The sequence below is a fragment of the Schistocerca serialis genome, chromosome 9 (genome assembly GCF_023864345.2).
Source record: "Schistocerca serialis cubense isolate TAMUIC-IGC-003099 chromosome 9, iqSchSeri2.2, whole genome shotgun sequence".
NCBI lineage: Eukaryota > Metazoa > Arthropoda > Insecta > Orthoptera > Acrididae > Schistocerca > Schistocerca serialis.
Genome location: NC_064646.1, coordinates 437,268,020 through 437,284,156, shown reverse-complemented (window position 1 = coordinate 437,284,156; position 16,137 = coordinate 437,268,020). Strand labels below are relative to the sequence as shown.

General features: G+C 39.2%; 1 protein-coding gene across 1 annotated transcript in view; it reads left to right on the top strand.

Annotated features, from left to right (window-relative positions):
• LOC126419690 (tetratricopeptide repeat protein 28) overlaps window positions 1–16,137 on the top strand; it is a 183,604-nt gene that overhangs the window by 164,103 nt on the left and 3,364 nt on the right. Inside the window, exons 24-28 of the mRNA XM_050086874.1 lie at window positions 2,381–2,590; window positions 3,467–3,698; window positions 7,001–7,195; window positions 8,910–9,017; window positions 13,534–15,215. Of these exons, the coding sequence (XP_049942831.1) occupies window positions 2,381–2,590; window positions 3,467–3,698; window positions 7,001–7,195; window positions 8,910–9,017; window positions 13,534–15,215 (2,427 nt within the window). The remainder of the gene's footprint in view (window positions 1–2,380; window positions 2,591–3,466; window positions 3,699–7,000; window positions 7,196–8,909; window positions 9,018–13,533; window positions 15,216–16,137) is intronic.

Below are 16,137 nucleotides of genomic sequence, written 5' to 3'. Positions count from 1 at the left end.
CACTCATACTGTGCATTTATTTTTGGCAATTAGAGAGCAATTCATTTTGTGTAAGTTATATTTCCATATGTAAGTATTTTTTCCCATTTGCTTCTATAATCTTGCGTGTGGACACGTGTTCTTTGTTACACATATAGAGATTGTGGATAGAATTGTAGAACAGAAAAGCCCATTAATCTGGCATCCAACAGTCCGGAACATTCAATAAGCCAGCATCACTTCATATATACTGAATATTTTGGACACATTTGGTAGAATTTAGTCACACTTAGCAATGGTCAACAAATTTAGAGTTCTCTACTGCCAGTAATAGTTTCAATCACATGTCAAATAGCATCTGCCATGCATGAGTTGTCTATAGCAACGAAAGCATCCTGTTTTATTAAAGTGTAATCACAATCAGTGCTGTTCTATATCACAATTACAGTTGTGTTTCTTATTGTTGTGGGAATGTTTTCTAAACTGAGCAACTCTGAAAACAAAGTGGAAGTGAAACATAAACATGTTACGCTTACGATACAACAAAAGCTTGACATCATTAATCAGATTGAGAAAGGTATGAATAGAAATAAAGTTCTGGAAGAGTATAAAGTTGGATCTCCAACAATCTATGATATTAAAAAAATAAAGGCCAACCTTGAAAGTTTGCCTCAGAGAGAGTTGCAGTACTGTGCCAAGCGGTCTGAAGGAAACCGTGCAACAGGCACTATGATTATGGAAAAAATAAACAGTTCTGTGATGACTTGAGTTTATTAGAAACTGAATGTGTATTTGCTTATGGTTGACTATACTGATTTAAAACTTGTCATGGAATTTGGAAGCTTGATGTTGGTGGGGAATTATGATCAGCATATCAAAATGCATCTGAAGAATACAGAGAAACTTTTTGCAAGTTAAGCACCATAACTTACTTGCTAGTAAAATCTACAATGCCAATGAAATGAGTGTACTTTGATGTTGTTTATCACGTTCAACTTTGGCAGGTAAAAATGACAAGTGCACCTAAGGTTGCTTAAAAAAAAAAAAAATTGGCAAGTAAAAAAAGACAAGGGATTTTAAAGACATTTTAATAAATCTTCCTGTAATTTATGAAGCCCATTCCAGTGCATGGGTAACTTCAGAATTGTTACAATTGGTTTTCCAACAATTTTGTACCTTCTGTAAGAAATAATTAAGGAAAAAAGAAAACAAAAATTATTTGCCTGAACGGAGAAGGGTTGTGTTGCTAAATAACTGCAGAGCTCACTCTCCAGCATCTGAATTGATCTCGGGGAATATATTCATCACGTATCTTCCAGCAAAAGTGACTTTTCTGGTTCAGGCAATGGATCAGGGAGTAATTAAAAGTTATGGATTATTTACAGAGCTTCTTTTATTCAAGAGCCCATCAATTCAGACTGTTCATTGGTGGATTTTTTTTTTTTAAAATCAACATTAAAAATGTTTTTGGAACCATTTTAGTGTGGAATGAAATTAACCCTGCTTCTCTTCGGATGCCCTGGTGCAAACTCTGGCCAAAAGCCTACAAAGAAGAAACAGATTCCACTATTCCAATCGAAAATGCTGCTGTTCTTAAACAGCTAGATGTTGCTCAAAATGAAGTAAGGAATCTGCTGCGAGATGAAGTTTTGGACTGGATAGACATTGAGAATAAAGAACCTGTATTCGAAAAGATATCAGGTGATGTATGAAACAGGCGAAATACCCTCAGACTTCAAGAAGAATATAATAATTCCAATCCCAAAGAAAGTAGGTGTTGACAGATGTGAAAATTACTGAACTATCAGTTTATGCAAAATACTAATGCGAATTCTTCACAGACGAATGGAAAAACTGGTAGAAGCTGACCTCGGGGAAGATCAGTTTGGATTCCGCAGAAATGTTGGAACACGTGAGGCAATACTGATCCTATGACTTATCTTAGAAAATAGATTAAGGAAAGGCAGACCTACATTTCTAGCATTTGTGGACTTAGAGAAAGATTTTGACAATGTTGACTGGAATACTCTCTTTCAAATTCTAAAGGTGGCAGGGGTAAAATACAAGGAGCGAAAGGCTATTTACAATTTGTACAGAAACCAGATGGCAGTTATAAGAGTCAAGGGGCATGAAAGGGAAGCATCGGTTGGGAAGGGAGTGAGACAGGGTTGTAGCCTGTCCCCGATGTTATTCAATCTGTATATTGAGCAGGCAGTAAAGGAAACAAAAGAAAAATTCGGAGTAGGTATTAAAGTCCATGGAGAAGAAATAATGTGTCTTCATTCTGTGAACATTTAGTTGACTTAGAGTTTTTCCTTTGCGTACAGGTGAGTGATAGTACTGATATTCAATTTTTAAGTGTTTTGATGGTTCCATAGAAATGTTTTAACTCTATTCACAGGGTTCACGTGTATCAAAAGCTCTAGCAGAAGCCATGCTAACTGTGCAACATACTAAGCATTTTGCTCATCCTGCCAACTGGGCTGGTTTCCTATTGGTAGGAACAGACGTGCGCCTATCAAACAAGGTGGCTCTCATGGGCCAGGCTCTGTGTGAGCTCCTCAAGAGTCCTGACAAGTGTCGTGATGCTCTCAGAGTCACTCTCCATTTGGTAAGTAATTGCAGCTGTGGAGAATATTAGCAGGGCCATTCTTTAATCAATACTGAAGATGTACAATATATGCCAATGTTACAATTAGAATCTTTATTAGTTTCATTCGTTTCTTGAACCTTGACCTGTTGCTCCCCTTATTGTCCTTTGTAACAATCTGTTTTACTGTCGGGCTATACTGCAATTTTCTATTTTACCCATTTTATGTGTGTGCCATTGCAGTTGAGGCTAATATATCACTGCTTTGCAGTGGTTTTTAAGTCTGTTGTCAAATAATTTGGCCCTCTTGCTTTGTCAAGTACAGTAAAAAAGTTTTCTTATTCTGTAGTTTTTTCTATCAGTCATCAGGACTGAGATAATATAGTGGTTAAGACATGGAAGTCACAACTGTGTTCAAATCTCCAAACTGATATTCTGTTCTGGTTTTCAGTGGTTTTCATAAATTTCTCTGTTGAATACCCAGTTTACTTAGTGAATGTTAAACAATGTTAAACTTTCTTCTTGTTGTTCACCATTTTCTAACCACTCTCTCATTTTATGATCCTCTTCCACTTTTATCACCCTTTCGATGCAACTTTCTCTTGTTCTTTTTCATATATGAATTGTTTTATTTTCCATTAGTTAATATTACCTTTATTCCATTTGAGGATTACTCCTCCCCCTCCCTCCACCTCATCCTCTCCCTCCTCCCTCCCCACCACCCCATGCCATCTTTCATATTTGTTGCCCTCCATAGAGGCCATTAAAAACCTGCTTCCCAAGTGAATTTTGAATAACAGATTTTGAAAATATTATTGGCACTGTTACTGTTGTGAGTTCATGGAATGCTGATTCATTTCTTTACTGATTAACTTAAAATAAAATTTATCATTTCAGGTTGAAAAGTCACTGCAAAGAATCCACCGTGGCCAGAAGAATGCCATGTACACAACGCAAAAGAGCATAGAAAATAAAGTGGGCCATGTAAATGGATGGAAAGAGCTGTTGATGTCTGTGGGATTCAGATTTGAACCTGCAGCCAATGGCATTCCATCATCTGTATTCTTTCCTCAGAGTGACCCAGAGGAAAGGTTAACTCAGTGTAGTGCCAGCTTGCAGGCTTTGTTAGGTAACAATATATTAAACTTGGAAATTCGTATCTGTGTTGTTACAGAATCTTAGAAAATGATAATGCCAAGAATAGTTGTTATCTGTAGAGATTGAGTACTTTGATTCCATAGTTTATTTAGTGTTAGTATTCTCACATAACAATTATCTCAGATCTTTACAAATATTTGTTTAAAAATTCAAGTACCTGAACTCTTGTAATATGAGTATGTCTTGGTGTCATACTGAAAAAAGTACTGTATTTTATAATGTCAACAAACAGATTCTAGCATGTTACAGATAATCAGTCAATACAGTTTTACCACCTTACAAAAGTCAACAGTAATTTTATATAATTGTTCTTAAAACTGCTTTTAACACTGTCAATTCATGGCCAAGTGTGACATAAAGGATGTCTGCACCATTATTTACTGTTCCATTACTTCCCACCCTTTCTTTATTCCCCTTCTGAACTTTTTTATCTGTCTAGCATTTTCTCTCTCAAATTCTACTTTCTTCTTTTCATTCATGATTTCGTGGTGTTTTGAGCATGGTTTGTACTCTGAAGATAGAGCTATTTCCTACATGTATATTTCACAGAGGTAGCAACCTTCTTAGCAGTTGATGTGGTTCATGGAAACAGCTGTGGCCTTTGATTATGACACAGTCACACTGGTTTGCTACCCAATGATCCATTCTATGAGGAACATATGTAGCCCTCATTTAAGAAATCCCTGTGTTTATTTGGGTTCAGTAAACTGGGGAAATAACATACATTCTAAATTATGATAAACAAATTAAAAATTTAACCTCACATGAAATTCTGACATTCATTAACAATGCAACACTAAGTATGTGAGTGTTGGGGCTTGATGAGGTTCCTATGATTCCTGCATCTCCGCTGTGCCTTGGATGTTTTACTAATGTGTTTCATAACAGTGTCCTTTTTATCTTCTGTTATTATAAACACAAATGTAATTATATAATAATCTAACAGTCTGCACTCTGAGTTGATTCTGTGCCACATGAATATTGCATTGTTCAACAGAGTAATAAAAATACAATTAAATACAAAACTTCAAAAATAGTCAAAAATTAAAATATTACGCAAAGTAGAGATGAAAAAAATTGTCTTATCAGTATAAAAGATGGCAACAGGTTCTCAAGGAAAACCATCTTTTACTTTCAGAAACAGTAGTTCATTCTGTTGGAGGAGAGAGGAAAGTGTAAAAGTGAATGATGTTGAAAATGTAATTAAAATGGAGACAGATAACATTGTGTTTGCATAGGGAACTGCATCAAGAAAAGTATAGAGCAGTAAGATAGCACAAAAGTTAACAGTGGAGTGTGCCAAATAAGATTCATGAACTGTCACATTAGAAAAAAAAAGCTGCAAAAAATGAGGCAGAGGCAGTTGACATGTGAGAGATGAGCACACTACAAGCTGGAAACTGTACAAGAAGTAGGCAGAGGGCCAATAGAAATTTCAGGAGGGCGAAATAGTAGAGGAAATAAAAGTACTGGATGAAACAATGATAAAACAGAGTAGGGAGGAAATGATGACAGAAAGAAAGCAATGCAAAGTGCCAAGAATTTTTTGAAGATTGGCATGGTCATGCAGAGTGCTGCATGTTATGTGTACACACTATCTATGTGTACTTATTCATCATGTCATTCGTGTAGAATGATTGTACATGAGCTGTAATAGAATACAGATAATACTACTCTGATGAAGTAGCCATAATGGAATGTGCATACAACAGATTTTTTAGTAGTATCAATGGTCTGGCAAAGAAATAAGTTGGAATGAGACCATAAAATCTCACAAGGCAGTTCCAAGTGTATGGGCAGATAACAAACTGATATTCTGGTGGAGTAAGTAGACTTTTAAACAAAGCAGGCCTCTTTCCAGAATAAGATTTTAGAAAATCGTACTCATTGCAGAGTAAGTACTATCTACCGGCCTCACTGATCTTTTGGCGTGTATCCAAGCAGCATCTCTTATGTTACCCAAATTTCTTCGTGCCACACTGCATTGTTTTCTGCAGTCCTCACAACATTATTGTGAAATCGTATGCTCCTTAAGTCCATTTACCATATAGTTTGTGTTCTTGTGAATTACTTCATGCAGTACTTACACTTTGCCCCCACAATTGACACTGTCTTCTCATAAAATGGGGGCCATGTGTGAGAGTATTTACATCAGATATTGCATCTAATGCAGTGATATTCAGCTTTAAGCATGAACATGACTGCCATTTACTATCTACGAGAATAAATTGATGCATGCAAATAGTTTGTACACCAATTATACACTTCACTATTACCTCTCATCTACCTTCTGAAATGCCACAGAAACACTCTTGAAGACTTTGCTGGGGCAGTGCACAGAAAGGGGAGGGGGGGTGTTTCTGCTACACAACCTCAGTCAAAGTTTAGTCATCATCACATCTCTAGTGGCGTATTAAAATAAACCTTCATGACATTTGAAGACTGCGACTTGAATTTTGATCTTTGCCATTTGCAGGCAGTGTTCTGACATATAGATCTGTCCTGTGCCTAAGTTGTTCTCTTTCATATGTTTCTTTCCCAGGCATACTGTACCTACCAGATGTGCAGGATAGCCTCTGTGGAGCTTGAAAAAGTAAGAATGCCATTGAGGGATTGAAGTTGTGAGTCATTCTGTGATGCATCTCCAGAAAATGCAACATATTTGAGGGGTAAACCATCACCAAGATGGTTATGTGGAAACTCGCTCCACATCAAGGGTTTTGTTACTGCTAAGGAAATCTTGATTTCACTTGTTTCCATCGTCCTGGTGACTAGCTAACCCTCACACACTGCTTTTTACTGTTTATCTTTCTCTTCTCATCCTTTGCTTCTTTTTCCCCTTCTTTTCATGTTGTGTGGTACTTCAACCTAATTTAATTTCTCTTGTAGACTTTTATTCTTATATTTGATTGTATATTGTTTCTATCATCTTTTATGAACACTTGGCCTTCCTGCTTCCATTTATATCTGATTCATTAATGACACTTTCTATTCCTCTTCCTTGGCATTGTTTTATCCTTTGACCACTGTTTAATCTAATGTACCACCCCTGCATTTCTGTCTCCAGCAGTCTAAATGATCAAATCCATCTGTCTCCAGATTCTTTTCTTTCTCTCTGCTCCAGCAGAAGGAATTAATTGCAATGGAAACTTTAAGTTGTAGCTGTAGAATTACTGTTGTTTTTAATATCAGTAAATATAAGTATTATACACTTTTATTCAATTGGACTACATCACATATGTGTAAGTGCTACATTGCTGTTCCTGTCTGCAGGTTTAACGGGTACATCTTTGTATGCTCTGTCTAAACTTATGTCGAATGTGGAAGTGGCAGATGACATCATTGGAGTCATACGACAAGTTATAGGACAGTTCAGCATGAAGAATCCTGAAACAGATAGTGTAGAAATACCTATCAGTGTGAAACTATGGAGGGTTCCTGGCTGCCATGAATTACTTGCTTCCCTAGGTATGATCATTTTGTTATCTTAATTTGCTTTCTGATTAAAATATAGTAACAGGATCAAATATTGCATGAAAACACAGCTGTTCACAATCCTCAGTTCTCTGAAATTGAGGCACACGGTATGATGAACAAATAAAAGCAGCTCTGCTGCCCAACATTTAGTTAACTGTTCTTTATACACAACACACCACTTCCGGCAGTACCTTTTCAGTTAAAGTAATGGCGATACATATGTATAATAAAGAGTACAAAAACATGCAGCAAAGAGAAGATGGTGGTAGGTAACATAACTTGTCAACATTGGATTATTAGTTCCTAATCTGTGGCTGAAAAATAGTTGAAACATTACATCTTTCCAAAAAAAAATCAGATGTGTAATGTCTAAAAAAGAGGTTATGTTGTAAGTAGTGTGTTTTGGCACAATTCATCATAAACTGGATGTCATAACAACATTGTTTTGCAGAGTGTGGAATGTTGTTTATAATGTGAAAATTGCCAACAATTATGTGTACTTATGAATAATCCATCCATCCATCCGTTTCAGTACCCTTCATCCAACCTATGTTGGGTTGTAACTTGCATGGTGTGTCTCCAATTACCCAGAGAAACAACCATACCTGCATATAGGCTGTTATTAAGATGGGGTCACCACTCACCACTCCCAAAAACATTTTAAAGCTCCTTACTGCTCCCCTCCTCCCCTTCCCCTCCCCCACCGCCCACTCTCTCAGTAAATTTGGGCTCAAAAGTTGGTGAAATGATCTCCAATTGTCCGTATGCCAATAGAATAAAAATTTTCGTATGTCTTCTGTGTGCCATAAATAAATACTGAACATTTGTTTTGTAATGTAAATGGACAGATAAAAAAATGTACTCAGCAAGCGGTGGCAGGGGAACATATACACAAAAGGATTGAACTTTCACAAGTTTTCGGAACCAGTGGCTCCTTCTTCTGGCGGAAGAGTTGAAGGGAAAGGAAGAGGGGATGAAGGAAAAGGACTGGAGAGGTTTAGGGAAATGGCTACAGTTTAGAAAAGTCACCTAGAACCCCAGTTCAGAGCAGACTTACTGGATGGGATGAGAAGGAAGGAAAAATATTTGTTTTGTTTGTGATGTATGTCATTAAGAAATATGAAACCAAGCCACATGCTAGCTTTTCAATGTTGCATGTGCAACTACACTGCCATATAAACGCAGCATGTTTGCAGTTACCACTCTTCGCTCTCCTCTGCTCAGAAAGGATGGCATGGTAGTGGGAGAACTGTGCAGTGAGATGAGAGAACTTTCCACATGTGCGAGAGTACTGCCCCTGTGCAGAATTGTTAGCTATCTGCCACTGTGTTTCAAAGTGTTTGTAAATCATATAACTGAGGTGGGAGATAGGAAAAAACTGAGTATTTCCCTTGATGAATGCGGAAAACCACTTAAAAACTACATCCAGGCTGGCCAGCACACTGGCCTTCATCATTAATCCACCAGGCAGATTTTATACAGGGTCAACATGCCTCACTGTGTTCCAGAAGCGGGCACTTCAATGTGCTCAGCTATCCAGGTGATCGCTTAGAAGTATTGTAAAGTTTAAATTTCATGAAGCATATATTGTATTGTGAGAAAGTTTTGGTTCAGTTTTTGTTAATTTGAGCCATTTGCCTAGTTGTATGAATGCTGCAGAAATATATGATTTACATTAAAGTGATGGATACATTGTTTGTTTTAGGTTTTGACCTCATGGAAGTTGGCCAAGATGAGGTTACTTTAAGAACAGGCAAGCAGGCAAACAGAAGAAACATTCAGTTTGTTCTCCAGGCCTTACTTGCATTATTTGGTAAGCACATTTGTATTTGTTTTGCCTTGTATTTTACAAAATGTGCCAGGAAGTAATTAGTCACAACTCATTAAATATTGTATTCTCTGTCACCCTCTGACTTTTCCCTTTCAACATATGCTCTGAATTGTCTACAATGAATCAGTAGTCTTGTTATTAGACAGTGTAAGAAACTAACCCAATCATTGCATTTAGAGCAAGCATACCAGTACACCAGAAAAATCTTTGTGATAAATCACCAACTTTGTAGTAATCAACAAAGACCTTTACCCTAATCAGCAAATATAATGTCCCGTGAGTACACTGCACCAATCTAGGAATTAGTCAAGTTAGCATTTGATATACCACAGCTTTCTTTAGAGAACCATAAACAAAATGCATGCATGCATATTCTACTTCATCTAAGAAGTAAATCTTAGCAAACGGCCTATTGGCTTCTGTCTCGGGTTCTTCGGCCGATGTTCATCTAATGATTTTACTGATGTTTCACCAGCATGAGTGGCTGGCACTGTCAAAGCTTCACCTTCCATTGCCAGTGGTGAACTGGAGCCAAGCTTGTGGCTGCAGACTATATGTACCTGGCGCGCCAACGTCTGAGGGCTTCTCCGCACTCATTTCCGGTGTGGTTCTCCTCTTGCTACATGTGATGGTCATTTGCTGCAGTACGGGAAGCCAGGATCCATTTACCTTAAGGCTTTCCTCTTTCTTGTTGAAGCTGTTCGCGTGTTTTTGTATTTCTACAGCTTCTCTGAACAAGCGGATGTGATAATGCTTCTCTGCAGCCAGAACTTCCATGTCAGCAAATTTTATTACGTGGTCAGTCTCACTCAGTCTCTGCCATGGCCAATTTCTCCACCTGCCCCAACCTGCTATGCCGCTTATGTTATTTGATCCTGGTGTTGATTGATCATCCAGTCATTCTGACATAAACTTTTCTCCATGTGCACAGTATACGGTATATTCCTGACAATGCAATTGGGTCCCTTTTCTCCTTTGCCGATCTAAGACACTATTTGATCTTGCTTGTCAGTTTGAAATTCATCTTTACGCCATGTTTGCTCAATGTACGGTCAGTTCTGTCTGTCGCTCTGGGAATGTATGGCACGCGAACAGCTTCAACAAGAAAGAAGAAAGCCTTAAGGTAAACAGATCCTGGCTTCCCGTACTGCAGCAAATGACCGTCGCAGGTAGCAAGAGGAAAACTGTGCCAGAAATGAGTGCGTAGAAGCCCTCGGATGTTGGCGCGCCATGTACATATAGTCTGCGGCCATGAACTTGGCTCAGTTCACCTCTGGCAATGCCAGCCACTCCTGCTGGTGAAACGTCAGTAAAATCATCAGATGAACGTCGGCCAAAGAACTCAAGACAGAAGCCAATAGGCAGTTTGTCAACAAGTGGCCAAGAAAGCCTTAATAATTTTGTAAATCTTAGTCTCAACATTTTGTCCTCTCTTGTTTATTAAAAGAGAAAAGAAAAAACAACCTGATGTGTAAAGTGAATCTAATCTGCTTACTTTTTCCATCTGGCTTTTGGCTCTGATGGAAATGCTTTTGAATAAAGCAATTAGCAAAGTAAAGTGAACAGCTGTCAGATGTGAAGACAGAGGCAGGTGAGTTATGTAAGAAGAAAATACAAAGTAATGTGAAATATGCAACACCAGAAAAGATGAGTCAGGGAGGTTAAAGGAAGAAAAATTGATTTGTCATGGAAAAATTAAGTGTTTTGATTCTTAATACCACAAGCAGAATATTTAGCATCTGTATATACATGTTTTATGGTGGGTGATTTTTTGACAACAACAGCTCCTCTTAAAACTTCTTGACAGATTAAAGCTGTGTGCCAGACCGAGATTTGAACTTAGGACTTTTGCCTTTTTTGGAGCCATTGGTAGAGCACTTGCTTGCGAAAGGCAAAGGTCCTGAATTTGAACCTTGGTCCGGCACACAGTTTAATCCATCAGGAAGTTGCATATCAGAGCACACTCCACTACAGCACGAGTTAAGTGAATATGAGAACTCTTCTCCAGGGTGTTCCAAAGGTATTTTCCTGTTCCAAACACACAAAAATTTAAATATCCATTAAAAGGACATAGTTTGCTATCTACAACTAAATACTGTACACTTCTAAGCTCCTCGTTATTAATTCTGTATCTTATAATTACCACTTATATGCTGAATCTTGCCACTGTGTATTATCTGCTCTTTTACAAAGCCTATTTATTTGTAACAGCAGTTGTGTTATATAATAGTTGTATCATTAAGATACATGTTACTTACACAGAGCACTGATAAATGTGTGAAATAAGAAGCAGGACTAGAGAGAGATAATCTGTGAAGGCACGAATGGAAACTATGGTAGATTTAATAAAAAAAAACTGCATGTGCTGACTCTTTGTCACTGGAAGTACACTAGACTCTCACTAATCCGGCCATTCCTGGCACATACAGGGGCGGATTAGCAGAAGTGCCGGATTATTGAGTGTCTGAAATTTATTTTGTTTTTTATTTATTTTGAAATCATAGAGAATATAGTTACTGTACTTTATTACACCGAAGAATGCAATTTTAAAACATAGACGATATACTTTATTAAATCTAAAAATACATTAATTTTCAAAGAAAATGTAGTCCTTGAGTGTACAATATACTGTACGTAATTATACAGTTGTATCACTCACTATGAAACATGTCCCTAATTTTTAAATGTCGCAATGATGATACGCTACAGTGGCATGGTTTATCATGGAACTGCTTTACAAGCATTACATTGGTAGTGCACGTATCTGGTCGTTTCATAATGTACTCCAGGAAGACTCCAGCTTCAGCACCAGTTGTATGAGAAATCTTCATGATCTCTCCTCCTGTGTCCTCTTCTTCATCACTTTCATCTCATTACTTTCTTGCACACTTTTGATTACTTCTTCATCTGTCAAAGTTTGGCCCGTATCACAGTTTTCGTCATTCAGCCACTTATTCATCATCTTCATCATCAATTTCTTCTCCTCCTGGAAGGCTGTGGAACATGTCAATGAACAAAGTAATTGATAATTCCGAATTGACATACTCATTGCTGTCACTGACTATTGGATCCAACTCGGGATCAATGGATGGCCACAATTTTCTCCAGCTCCTCATTATGGTAGTGCGCTCCACTTTATCCCATGCTTCATCACGTATGTTAATTGATTTCCACGCCTTCAGCATAGTCTCGATAGAGTCATTTTCACTCTCGTTCAGCAGGGAGATGAGTAGTGAATGTCTATAATGACATTTAATTGATTCCAAAGTTCCCTGGTCTATGAGCTGAATTAGGGCTGTCACAATGGGTGGGAGAAAGAGTGCTTATATATCATCGGGCTATAGAGAAACATCTGAAGGATGACTGGGAGCATTGTCAATTATAATAATAACTTTCAGTGGAAGCTTTTTCTTCTTTAGCTCTTTTCTTACTGCTGGTACAAATGTTTCATGGAACCACCAAGAGAATATTTGTCTGCCCATCCACGCTTTCTTCTGAGCGCAATACTGCACGTAGAGTGTAGAGTATTTATGTCAGTGTGTTGAAAACAACGTGGATGCTGGCATTTTCCAGTCACTACAAGTGGTAGTTTATGACTCCCATTTGCATTACAACACACCATTCATGTTAGAGGCTGTTTCTGTTGCTTGTAACCACGACCTTCCTTCTCATTCTTGGCAGCTATTGTTTTTGAAGGAAACATCTTGTAAAAGAGTCCTGTTTCATCAACATTATACAAGTCATCAGCAGTTAAATCTTCTCCCTCTGCTACCTTCTGTATCTTGCTAACAAACTCAGCATCCTTATCATTAGCTGAGCGACTTTTCTCGAAGACTGTCAGCTGCTGAATTGCACGTCATTTTTTCCAGTTAGATAGTCAACCTTCATTAGCTGCAAACAAGTTACTACCGCCAATCTGTTTGTTAAATGCAGCTGCTTTTTCCTTTATAATAAGGCCACTGATTGGAATTCCTTTACTGCATTGTTGTATGAACCATCTATAAACAGTTACGTCCAGTTCTTCATTCTCGCTCTTTCACATAATGTTCTGTTTTCCCAACTCACTATCCATTTGTGTTGAGTACTGTTGAATATCATCTCCTTTCTTTTCAATGTCATAAATAGTTGCTCGTCCATCATTGAACTCAGTAGCAATGGCTTTCTGCGAAGGATCTCGAGTTTCTTCATGAGGTCTAGCGTAACATGTTTCCTTTTAGAAGACATTGTTCCAAACAGTAAAGAAAGCTACAGTTTCAATAACAGTATATAAAACATTGTTTAACTAAGCATTGTTGCGCACAGTCATCCATTGTCCACGTTTTTGGATGTGAGCCGGATTACTGAGAGACCAGACTACTGAGGGCCAGATTAGCGAGAGTCTAGTGTACAACTTATGTTTGCCCCTGGATATGCAAGACAATCTTCTCACACAGTATTTTTACATTTCATTGATATTAAATATAAGCTTGAATCAGTTAGCATGTTTCAACTTTTTCAGATACACAAGAAGCACCCAAGAGCCTCAGTTTGGACTCATCAAGTTCACTGGAGAGCTTGACGTCACTAGACGGAGAGGATGAGAGGGTTGGAGGTGGATCTGGAGGCCTACGATCCAGGTCCCCACCACCTGTAGCAATGCCACCACCCCCACTGCCTTTCTCTCTGCTGCCTGGACACCGCAGTACTGGTGGAGCCTTCACAAGCTATGTCCGTAGGAGAGGAGAACCTGACGGCCATACAGCGTGTGCACCAGAGACAGTGACTGCTGCCACTGTCACAGCAAACACCAGCAGTACCACTTCAACAGCTGCAGCTCCTCCAGCCAAACCCACCATCGTTGGGAGACCTGGAGGTGGTGGTGAGAGTGATGCCGCATTCACTCCAAGTCCACCAGTTGTTCAAGACATCGCAACACTTACACTCGCACACCAGACACGTATACGTACACTGTACTCAGGCAATATTGCAGGCAGTGGCAAGGGCGGTGGTGGAGGAGGTGACGGATCACCTCCATCCGGTGAGACGAGCGTGGCGCTACTGCGCTGCAGCAGGCCTGCCAGTTCCAGTTCAGCGAGCTCTGCCACAGACTGGGAGGGATCCGGACACAACACAGTGCTCCGCAGGGCGGCACAGCAGATGCCCTTGCCTCCACTGCCCCCTCCGCGACAGGTACCCGCCCCGCCAGCACCTGTGGTCGAGGCTCTGCACCCTCTGCCACCTTCGACACTGTATAACCCTGGAGGCGAGTCTCAGCACAGCTCTGATTCTGACTTTGGTAGTCCAGTGAAGTCTGTCTTCAAGACGACAAGATCAAACTACCATAATGCACCCACCCTCAAGCTTCAGTCCACCTCTGCAACATCGTCTGTGCAAAACCCACAGCAAGCTTCAATGTTAGAAAGGCTGAGTGTGAGAACTGAGCTCGGGAATCTGGGAAGTGCCGGGTCTAGAAAACCACTGGCGTTGAGTTCTGGTGATGAAGGGACTTTACCAAATATTAAAGATTCATCATCACGTATTCATTACTTCCCTGTCGCAGATAGTAATGATACAAGTGAAAGCAAGACATTTGAAGAGACACCTGATGTAATGGCATCTAACAGCAATAATGCTAGTAGCAGTAGCACTCAGAACAACAACAGCAATAGCATACAAGACCAGATAATTGCAACACAACTCAGGCGCCTGAATCGTGAACTGACGCCGACAATATCAGACGTGTACCACGAGCGCAACATCGGCCTCGGCCTCGCACCACCCCTGTCGAAGTTGCTCTTGCCATCTCGACAAGCCGCAGGTACAATTGGCGCCAAAGAGAACCAGCAGCACGGAAACGAAGTGGAATCTGGTACCGGTGAAGCGCTTCTCGCAGCTGGTCTTGATAAACTGGGATTGCTGTCCGAGGAGTCTAAGTCAGGCACAGACACGTCGACATCGAAGGCACCGTGGCTATCACTGCAACAGTTCCAGCAGAGTGGTGGAGATCTGTCTACTGCTGATCTCCTTGCCGAAAGTAAGGTTCGTGCAACTGGTGGCTCTCCATGCAGTGAACTGAGTCGCAGAGACGAAGGAGATGGGCGATCTATTGCAGATTCACAGTGCAGTGCAGGCTCCTACAACAAGCCCTCACTTTTAACGAGGGCAAATCCAGGAATCTATTTTGGACAGGATGATCAGAAGGCAAGTATATCAGCATTTCTACTTAATTGTAATTAAGATTATATTCTCTTTATTATGTCACAAGTAAAATATTTGACAAGCAGTTGCTAGTTTCACGAAATGTTTCTAAAGATATGAACTAAAAGGCAGACTTTGTGTAGGATTAAAATTACAAGAGGTAACAAATCTTATTCTTGTGTGAATAACGAATTTTTCACTGAAAAGTAAAGGTGCTGAGTTGTCAAAGGTACATAAACAACATTGAGAACTGTTATAGTTTCTGGACAGATGCAAGCAGAGCTTTCAGTGTTGTTTATGTTGCTTTCAGTGACTGAACTTCAGTACTATTACTTCCAATTACCATGATTTATCAGTACATGTTTAAGTGTTACCTGTCTTTTTTTCATACTAGCTGTAAGATAACCAACCTGATTTTTATTGTCTCTTCTTCTTTGCCTATTTGCTAGTGCTGTAGTCAGGAACCATGAAACTAACCTTAATGAATAGTGCATGATGTATGCAACTCCATATTTTTTGATTCACTTTTTTACAAATTTATTAAATTTGATGTCACATTGTTGAGACGATAACCAGTTCCTTAACTTTGCAACACAAGTAGCACATAAATCAGGCTAGCCACATTCAACAACAGTCCAGTGGCAGAATTTAACAGATAAACTATGATATTGTTGAAGCACAGTTTTTAGATAACTATCAGTGAAGTGATTGTTGTTATAAAAGTCTTCAACACAAAATATTTAGTATGGCGCAGAACAGATTTCACCTTCACATCAATTGTCACAGTAAGCACAGTGTCTTGTAGAGAACCACCCAAGAACATCACACATAGATGTTTCACTCAGTCCATTCTTTAGCAAAGGTCAAAACACACAACAATCAATGTTTCCATAAAAATAACAGTCTGACTTTCCCATTATTCACA